A 10,189-nucleotide genomic window follows, 5' to 3' on the forward strand; every position below is an offset into this window, starting at 1 on the left:
CCCGGTCCCCGAGGTGCCAGCCCCGGAGGGAGGGCCGTGCGCGCCGTGTGCCCGCGGACTGAAGGGCCTGGGAGCGTTACTAATTCGTCTGTAGTTGACGGAATGTGTCGCGCCGATTCAGGAAAACCCAAGACTCTCCAGTGGCCTCTGCCAGCCACACAGCGCTTGGGACAAAGGACAGTGGGCACGCAGGGCGGGCAGCCGGCCAGGGGGCACCGTCACGGAACAGGACAGGCTTAGTGCAGGCCGTCCCACGCCACCAGAGGAAATTAGAAAGGACGGTTTTGGGTTTTTTCAGTCATGCGTATCGGGGGTTGAACCCAGGAGCACTGAGCTACCTACCGACCCTCTACTTTTTAAATATTGAGACCGACTTGTTTTTAAAACTGAAAAACCTCAAGTCAAATAAATGATTGGTTTGTAGAGGCAAATATTACAACTGAAACTATGGAAAGACGGGAAATCGTTTCCTTATAATGGGCATATTTTTTATTGTGAATGATTCAAGTAATTTTAATAAATAACAGTAATCTTAACTCAAATGTTGAAATAATTTCACTGTAAGTTTCATAGGTTACTCTGTACTAAGTGCACATTTTTAAGACAGTATAAAAACTAACTGTTGAAATTTGAAAAGGAGACTTGCATTGAAACAGGAAAAGCGTCCAGGGTCACCCGTCCAGGAAGTAACTGTCCCTGTCACCGCGAAGGCTGTCGCTTAACTGCAGACTAAGCCTGAGTGTGGGGCCCTGTGACGCCTACAGAATGGCGGACTTGTCAATCCGGATCTTTACATTAGTATCTCTAAAGCTTGTCCTTGGCAGCACAGCAAGACCATCTCAAAGCCCAACCCAACCCCAGCCCCACACAATCCCCAAATACGTTTGTTCTTTGTATGTTTAGGGCTGGACAGAGATACACTAAGCCAAAACCTAAATCTGAATATTCTTTATTGACAAAAGTTAACAGAAGGTGCTAGAAACATTCACCGTCACAACGAAAGTGCTGAAAGCGCGTCACACAGAGCTCAGGAGCCGCCGCGCCCCTAACTGCATCTTATTTGGAAGTGCACAGAAAGGGTGGGCTTCCACTTAAACACGAGGGTAAGTTTAACTGAAGGCTTCGCGCCCCTCGGCTAATGTCACCATTGTGTCACGTTGCTAGGTCCACGTCCTCTCTCCCAAGAGTCACCCGTCAGAGTAACATGGACTGCAGAGACTTGCGGACACTTGCCATCTCTTGCTGCTGCTGTTTCATGAAAGGGGAGACAGTAAACATTTGTTTAATTCTCAGTTGACTGTTACACGTATTTCAGCAAATAAAGTCTTCAGTGCTTACATTAATCCTCATGTTTTACATCTGAAATATTACGACTTACAGTTTCCATCATAATCTTCTTTTGCAACATGGCCATTTCTTTTTTAAGTTCATTTTGTGTCCCATTAAGTAGATTATCGTGATTCTTCTCCAAGTCCTCCAGACTCTAAAACACAAAGGCTCATTTAGTTACAAGCCTCAGGTTCTAAACTTGTAAAAAGAATTTTCAGGAGAACTTTTTAATATTCAAATAATGCCCATTATTTACTCCAAGTAAAAACGAGTAATACATGAAGACAAAAACTCAATCGAAGCAAAATTTATGACACGAATCAACTATAATTATAGAATATACAACAGTACAACACTTTGCTTGAAACAGTGGATCAATCAACTGTTAAGGGAAAAAAGAGAAAGACCAGCTGGGATAACCATCACCAAATATCCCAACTTGGATGTTTTCTAATAAATTTCCCAACCATCAGATTATATATATACTCTCCTTATCGTTACTAACAGTCAATGCGACATGAATTCGGCAGCAGAGATAAAATGATCGGTAGCACGACCTGTCTCTTCAAGTTACGAAAAGCAGTATTTATGCTTTAAATCTTTACTCTTCTTCAACAGTTATTCTAGTGCTTACTATGTAAAAAGTACTATATTAAGTGCTGAGGAGAGATTAAAGAATAATATACAATTACCTTATTTCAGTAAGAAAAACATATAAACAAAAATTTTGCACTAGGAATGGAAACACAACTTACTGTGGCTGTATAGTAAAAAATGGGGATTGATTCCAGTTTAGTTGGCAAAAGAATACAGTTGCAATAAAGAGAAAGGAACAGAGATGTGCTTTAGAAAGATAACATGGTACACCTATAAAGTTGGACTGGACAGAGAAAAGCAAAGGATTGTAACAGTACAAGCAGAGCGATGAGGTCCGGAACTAGGGTAGTAGCAGGGGGAATGAAACCGTGAACCACTGCAGAGGTACAGTTAGTCTCATGATAACTCAGTGTGAAGCCGGGTGTGGTGGCACACGTCTGTAATCCCAGCTCTCGGGAGGCTGAGGCAGAAGAATTACTGTGAGTTCGAGACCAGCCTACATAGTTCTAGGTCAGTCTCAACTACACAGTGAGACCCTGTCTAAAAAAATAAACAAAGAAACAAAATAACTCAGTGTGAAAGATAAGATGGAAGAGTCAAAGTTCAAACTCCAGTTCCTATCCTTTTTTTTTTTTTTTGGTATTGAACTCAGGACCTCACGCTTGCCAGGCAGGCGCTGTGTCACTGAGCTAAATTCCCAACCCTTCAGTTCCTATCCTAAGTGGTAACATTTAGTGATAACCTTATTAGACCTTCACACTAATTAACAAGTCCTCTTCTTGCAAACCATTTAAAAATAACGGTCATGGGCCTGGATTTAGCTCAGTAGTGCTGGCCGGGCCTGCCTGGCAAACACAAAGTCCTGAGTGTGATTCCTGGGGAGGGGGGTGTTTGTGTTCATATAAATTATTATAAATTTCTTTAAAAATATTTTAGGACCTTTTAGACCACCATCTGGTAAAATGCATATATTCGGTAGATAATTCCCAACCCACAAATTTGTTTTTTGTTTTGTTTCTTTTTCTTTTTCTTTTTTTGGTACCAGGGATCGAAGTTGGGACCTTGTGCTTGTGAGGCAGGCAGCAGCACCATCACTCCAACCCACAAATTTTTAATTCTTAGCGTCTATTATATTCTGGGCTTTTATGACTATAAATTGCCATACAAAGTCATGTTTGGTCACTGCAATAATTCTAAAAGCAAATATGCCATAAAATATTTCTGTAAACATCTGCAAATACAAAGCCAGGCCTGGTGGTGCACACGTATAATCCCAGCACTGGGGAGGCTCAGAGAGGCGAATTGCCTCCAATTCAAGGCCAGCCTGGAATACACAGTAAGACCCTGTCTCAAACACAGAAAACAAGACAAAAACGCAAAAAAATAAATATTTGAAAATACAGAATTATTCAAAATTGAGGGCTTTCTACTCAACAAACACTAGGGATCCAAAGTCAAGTAAAACAGTACATAGAAATGATCTATAAACTTCCTATTCTAAGTTAAACGAAGAACAATGACAAGTGTTTGTAATAAAGTGTGGAATCAATCTGTGGTAAGTACACTTTTAGGTAAAATTACCAATTTACCATTTCCTATCTTGAATAATCCATAAAACTACTAGAATCCTGAAGATATATTTAACACTTAAGTCAGAAGTAGTGAATCCTGTTCCCATCTCTAGAAATAGAAAGTAGTTAAACATTTTAAATGTATAAACAAAAAATGTCCCCATAAACTGGGAAGGAAAAACGGTATGTACGGCATGTTCTGCAAGTGCACTGTGTTGTATAAGGACGCATGACCTCGCCGCGCGTGACTTACCTTTACGTACTGCTCGTACAACTGTCGGACCGTCTTCAGTCTCTGGTTCTGAACAGCTCTGGACTGTTGAAAAACCTTCTGTTGTTGGCGCATTATACTCTACAGATATAAAAGAGATACTGTCTAATAACAATTAGGTAAAGATTTGGCAATGCTAGGGATGAAACCCAGGGCTCCACACATGCTACGCATGCACCCTACCTCAGAGCTACATTCCCAGCCCTAACGTGTTAAATCAGCACAAAACTGTCCTAACCCTGTATTAAACTTAAAAGGAATGGTTTTTTAATCCATATTTTTCACGTTTTGTTAAATGGCCAAACTTAGATAATTTGTTTACCACAAATTTGCGACACAACAATCATCCACGTCACCAAGTAGGAAATCTTACTGTTCAAGACGTGTCTTTTCTTTGGAATTCCAGTCTCCACGCAGGCGATCTTCCAATAATGGTGACCTTTCACGTCCTTAAGCTAAGTTCCACCAGCGAGTTCTTTGTTCTCCAGCCCACTACTCCACCGAGCTATTCACTTATGTGTTTATGCCCTAGCTCTGAGCATTCCCAGTAACATCGCCTCGCTATAGCACTGGTCACGGCAAACACGCTCACGGTGCGTCGTCTACTCTTCGGAACTTTCTTAAATGAACGGATATGAACTCCACTCCCCAAACAACTATCTGAGATAGGTACTCTGTCGCATCATAGCCGAGTGACCACAATTGGATTCCCAGGTGTGTTTCCAGGGTCCAGGTTGTCACCAACACACACACAGTTTCTCCCATATCCCAGGACCCAAGCACCACCTCCTGGCTGCTCCAGTTTGCTTTCTTTAGCACCACAGTGCAATAATCCAACAGGTACTAAAGTCCACTCAGTCTATGCACTTTTCTGTTATCCCTGCCCCTGCCACCCTCACTTTCCTTTTCCCACCTTTTCTTGAGACCGGGTCTCGCACTCAAGCATCCTCTTGCCTCAGCCTCCTGTGTGAAAGATCACAAGTGCGGGCCCAGCCTTCTTCTCCCAGGGGCAGTGCTAATGGGTAACGGCTGTAATCGCCCCTCCCACTCTCCAGCGCGGTCACCATGGTCACCTTACCTCACTAACTACGCAGAAGCTGTCCCCATCTGTGTCTGAACCTACATCTGCGTGTGCGTGCCCATCCTGTCTTCCCTCCTGTTTCTAAGAATGAGCGACCCCTGCTCCTCACGAAGGCCAACTTCTTCACGTCGCATCCATTCTCGAGAATTCAGCAACTGTCTCTAGTATTTTAAATTTGTCTCTCTGGGTTATTCCTGTCAGCACACAAACATGCTGCTATTTCTCTTTTTAAAAAATGTAAAAACGCTGTGGTTCCTTTTCTCCTCGGGATAATTTCGTTCCTTCCCGTTCTGTCTAGTACTCACTCTAATCAGACTCTGGCACAGAGTTCACACTTTCCCACCAGAACCATTCTGATCCAGGGCACCAATGATTTCAACACTGCCACGTCCACTTTACTCAGCCTCCAGGCAGCAGGTGACAGAATTAATCTTTCCTTTCTTGGTTATTTTTTTTGGGGGAGGGGTGCTTTTTTGAGACAGAGTCTCCCAGGCTGGGGACTTAGCTCAGTTGGTGCTGCCACCTGCCTCACAAGCGCAAGGTTCTGAGTTCGATCCCTAGTACCAGAAAACAAACAAACAAAACAAAACGAAGACACATATCTTGTCATGGTGGCACAGGCCTGTAATCTCAGCACTTGGAAGACAGGGTCTCCCTATGTAGTTCAGGTGTCCTTGAACTCACTATGCAGCCCAGGTTGGCCTCAAAACTCATAGGATCCTCCTGCCTCAGCCTCCCAAGTACTGGGACTACAGGTGCGCGTCACCAGGCCCAGCTCCTTTCCTTCCGAAATGTCTTTCTTCACTCAGCCCACAGGGCTGTGCTGTCCACCGGAGACTGGGCCAGATGCTCCGCGTTCTTCCTTGCTCCCCTCACCACCCAGAGCACTAAACACTGATGTCCCTCGGAATCTGCCCTTACATTTCCCCCTGGGGATGTCATCCTATCTTCACAGATGAAAAACCGTTTTCAAGCTGAGAATTCGCAAACTTTCCTTCCTCAGCTCACGTCTCTCTCCTAACTGCACACCCACACACCCGTGGCCTACTGAGCCTTGCCTTGGGTATTGCAGGAGCTTGCCCACCAACCCTGCAGTGGCTTGGTCAGACCAGTACCCCAGCCCTTAGCTAAGTAACATCCCACAATCAGCACCAGTGAAAGGACCACCGGAGAAGCAGCTGGTGCAGCCTGGTGACATCTGAGCAGAGGTGACAGACACAGGAAACACAGTGAGCATGAAGTGTAACCACACCCTCAGCCGGGCCCAGCATACACACAGCCCTGGGTTCCAGCCCTAGCAGCTCACAGGAGAAAACAGAGCAAACCACATTCTGACTTCAGGGACTGGCTCAGGAGCGGGCAGAGAGTAAACTCCATCAGTGAGAGCCCTGAAGCAGGGTTTCTTGCCACGGCCACGGAGGACTGTGGGTCTGCTGCCATCCCTCCTTTCCTCGAAGTCTAGGAGAGCAGATACCGTCTTGCTCGCTGCCCTGAGTGAGCCCATCAGGAGCTGGCAAGAGGCCCCAAAGGGCCCCACACAAGCAGCCAGCCCTGGCCCTGTCTCGCGGTGCCTAGAGCTAAACTACTCTCAATTTCTTTTCTATAAGCCACTGATCTTCCTTTTGTCCTTTGGCAAATTTCCACCATCTACAAGTTTAAGAGTCCCCAGCAATGCAGGCAGCACAGCCCCTGCTTCCAAGGACAGAGTGTGCCTGGCTCGGGGCTCCCTCCCACCGGAGGCCGTGATACCAACCACCAGCTTCTCTTCCTGCTCCTCCGCCTTCTTCAGATCTGCATCCCACTGCTGAAACACAGCCAGGAACTGCTCAGAGAACTCTTGGTTAAGTTTCTGCCTGCAAAACATGGGGATGAATACTGTTACATTTCATACCACTAGGAAACAACATTCAAAGCTGATCTGACCTTTCTGTATACTGTAAGAAAGGAAGGAAATACTAGCAGCTGAGATATTCTGGTGGGAAGGCAAGAGTCAGATTTAAGTCGATCCCAGAAGTATTTTTTCCTAATAAGCTAACAAAAGACCTTTCTGTTTTAGCTCTTGACAACTAAGGAAGTTTTATCATCTATGTAATTTCCAAAAAAGAAGAGTTTTGTTTCCAGGGCATGTGTTTTACATGTTCTACTTTAGGTTTTGATATGAAAAATGCGTTAAGTACTTCCAAATAGAAATAGTTCACTTAGTTTTTCCCCCATTTTGGCAATGACTTTGTACAGAGGAATAAAGTCAGTTAAAGTAAACGAATTTCACAATATAAATATAAAAACTATAAATACACAAAAGTTATACTATAAAACTGACCTTTTTCTACACTGTCAAATATAGCTATCAAACGACAAATACTTTCTATGACATTTACCGTTTACTACTGTATTTTCAAAATGAATACCTTTATAATTTTTTAAAAGTGCACTTGTTACTTAAAAAAGCAATCTCACGACTGACTTACAGAAACATCAAGCCCAATGCCTCTCCTCCTTCCTCTCTCCTTTCCTTCCATCTTTACTTTGGACAGTTCTCACTATGTAGCCCAGGCTGACTTCAAACCATCTTAAGTGCTAGGATAGCAGGCGCCTGCCCCACGCCCAGCTAAGACAAATGTACTCTCAGCAGAGACTCCAAGAAACGCAGAGTTGTTTTCCTAAGCTACGCACACTTGTGTATGCTAAGCAAAGGCACAGATGTGGCTATAAAATCCAGCCGGCCTACCTTTGCTCCTGCTGTGTTTTCCAAACATGTTCAATTTTCTGGCTACTGGATTTGAAAGAAGCCTTGGTATATACTTCTAGTCTTTTTCTCTTGGCAAGGAGGGCCTTGTTAATGTCAGCTGTATTGAGAATAAATATTCAATTTAATGCTGAAAATTATTTTGTTCCCATATATTCCAGTAAATAAACATATGGAAAAAGTTCATTCAATAATAAATAGTATAAAGACCATACAACATAAAATTTAAGATAATGCCATGCTCAAAATGTTTCATATTTGGGAGCATTTAGGATTTGGGACTTTCAGACTAGGTAGGGTTCCTCAACCAGTAAAGTCTCTGCAAAGATTCCCAAATCAAAAAAAAAACTCTAAAACCTGAAATATTTCTCATCCCAAAGATTTTGGATACGAAATACCCAACCATATCTCAATTATCAACGAAGATAATCTTTATTTTTTTAAGTGACTATACAATTTGAAGATAATCTTTAAATTTAGGAATAATTTTTTAAAGAGCCAATAAATAAAGCATCAAAGACAGGGCTGGGTAGGATAGAATGTAGCTCAGTCACACCTCCCCTGCCTGGCAAGCATAAGGCCCTGTGTTCAATCCCCAGTACCAAACAAAACAAAAACCAAAAATACAAAATATAAGACTTCGATTTCCTCATGAGAAAACACTTTAATAAAGGCTTAGGTTTTCTAAATCTATAAAATATTCCCCAACCAAAAGAACACATTTGGCTGAATTATTGTTAGAACTCAATATAAAACACACAAAAAAGACAGTTATATCAAAAAGAAAATGATGTGCAAAAAATATAGTTAATGATACCTTTAAATGTATCTTTTACTAAAAGAAACACAGACCAAAGATAGCAAACATCTTAATGTTAAGTATCCAGATAAATTTGAGAACACTTAAATACTTTTGTGCAGTTTTTATAGGACATTTTTACCCCTAAGTACTATATTTCATGCAAATTTTATTAGCTTAGTACTTTGCTAAACATATACCTTTATTGTGGATTTACCAGTTACCTTTCGGTATATATAATGGAGCTGTACTCACATGAATGTGTTACATATCTATTTTTCTTCTAAAATGTCATTAGATCATGTCTACAAGCTATTCCCATTCACATCATTGAAAAGGTAAATAAGGAAATCTATGAAGCTAAAACACATTTATGTAAACAAGGCACTGACATAGTCTACTGTTAACATTTCCTATTATACAAATTACAATGGTTTAAACAATTTTATCTAAATACAAGTATCTCCAAAATCATACCTCCAAATTTTTCCAGCATATTCTGTACTTCACCCCTGTGAATAAATTACATTTTTAAGCCTTTTAGGACTGGCGGGGGGTGGTAGCTCAGTGGTAGAGTGCTTGCCTAGAGATTCAACCTCCAGCATTGCAAAAGCCAAACAGAACAAGATAACAAACTTTTGTTTTTCTGAGACAGGTTCTCACTATGTAGTTGAGACTGACCTGGAACTCGCTATGTAGCCCAGGCTGGTCTCGAACTCACAGCGGTCCTCCTGCCTCAGCCTCCCGAGTACTGGGATTACAGGTGTGTGCCACCACGCCCAGCTTCCAAAACAACAAACTTTTAATTAAAGATTCATAAAACATGGAGGAATACTGCATGCCAACCATTTTACATATGACTCATTAAACACTTGTTAGAATTCTCAGCATTGTTTTGGACACGTTACCCCATATCTTCCAGGATTTCTGAAGACCTTTTTTTCCCACGCTTTTCAATTACTGGAATCTTTCCTGTATTGGCAATGAAAAGAGGAAATAAAATTAAATGTGCTTTCTTGGTATATCTCAAAGAAGCCATATTTTCATTTGGCGGCCTCTGGCATTTGGCCAACATGCTTTACTTGTTCGTTTGGTTTTGCTTTGGATTCTTTTGAGAGGGGGGGCCCCCTATGTAGCCCAGGTTGGCCGCAGCCTCGCTGTGACCCTCTGGGATGGGGGGGGTCTCTGCAGGCCTCCTGGGGTGCGGCCCTCTGGGCGAGAACGGGGCCAGGACCTGCAGACGCCGAGTCCTCCTCGTCCTCCTCCTCGGAGCCGCTCAGGCCGCGCACGACCCTGTCGGAGCCGAAGGCTTTCCCCGGCTGCTCCTCGGTGGGTGCCTTCCCCGCCTTCCCCGGGTGCTTCCTGCCTGCGGGCACCATGCCAAGGGCCGGGCTCTGCGCAGATCCGCTTGATCACCACCTGGAAAGCGACAAGGTGCGAGCGGGCTGGGGCAGGGGTGACGGTCTGAAACCCTCACACTGCACATTTGAAGCTCTGTGTGCAACAACCTCTCGCTACATGGCCAGGCTGGCCTCCACGTCGAGGCGACCCTCCTGCCTCAGCCTCCCGAGGACGCAGGCCTCACAACTTAAAATACCAAGCAAACATCAATTGGTGAGTTCATTCCAGTACGCGTTGGCAGCGTCTGCCTTTCGGCACTGAATCGAATGACTTTGGTCAATTAAAAAAAAAAGAGGCCGAGCGAGGAAGCGCAGCCTGTCTGTCGTCTCTGCCCTCGGTGCTGCCCAGCCTGCCAGCACGGCGGGGAGGCCCAGTCTCCCTCACCAGCACTAAC

General features: G+C 43.6%; 2 protein-coding genes across 4 annotated transcripts in view; one reads left to right on the forward strand and one right to left on the reverse strand.

The window, feature by feature from the left end:
* Window positions 1-1,241, forward strand: part of Chpt1 (choline phosphotransferase 1) — a 14,601-nt gene extending 13,360 nt beyond the window's left edge. The window contains exon 7 of one of the 3 annotated variants that reach the window (XM_019208532.1): window positions 1,165-1,239. In XM_019208532.1, coding sequence (XP_019064077.1) covers window positions 1,165-1,203 — 39 coding nt within the window. In that variant the 3' untranslated portion in view covers window positions 1,204-1,239. Of the gene's footprint in view, window positions 1-962; window positions 1,070-1,164 lie in introns of those variants that run through there. The other 2 variants (XM_033763870.1, XM_019208531.1) reach the window with 2 other exon arrangements.
* Window positions 1,170-9,813, reverse strand: Sycp3 (synaptonemal complex protein 3). The gene is made up of 8 exons (XM_010631364.2): window positions 9,629-9,813; window positions 9,303-9,366; window positions 8,872-8,906; window positions 7,578-7,695; window positions 6,603-6,702; window positions 3,751-3,849; window positions 1,379-1,483; window positions 1,170-1,248 (listed from the first exon to the last, which is right to left on the reverse strand). Exons 1-8 carry the CDS (start codon window positions 9,771-9,773, stop codon window positions 1,195-1,197), a joined length of 720 nt encoding a protein of 239 aa, XP_010629666.1. The 5' UTR covers window positions 9,774-9,813; the 3' UTR covers window positions 1,170-1,194.
* Between the last annotated feature and the right edge of the window lie 376 nt (window positions 9,814-10,189).

Source organism: Fukomys damarensis, unplaced genomic scaffold, assembly GCF_012274545.1.
Source record: "Fukomys damarensis isolate Sample0158 unplaced genomic scaffold, DMR_v1.0_HiC HiC_scaffold_15, whole genome shotgun sequence".
NCBI lineage: Eukaryota > Metazoa > Chordata > Mammalia > Rodentia > Bathyergidae > Fukomys > Fukomys damarensis.

Coding starts and splice junctions, on each gene's coding strand:
- Sycp3 (XM_010631364.2), bottom strand. CDS start 9,773: ATGGTGCCCGCAGGCAGGAAGCACCCGGGGAAGGCGGGGAAGGCACCC. Junction 6,703..7,577: donor AAAACACAGCAGGAGCAAAG/GTAGGCCGGCTG, acceptor CATGTTTTGCAG/GCAGAAACTTAACCAAGAGT. Junction 1,249..1,378: donor AGAAGATTATGATGGAAACT/GTAAGTCGTAAT, acceptor TTCATGAAACAG/CAGCAGCAAGAGATGGCAAG.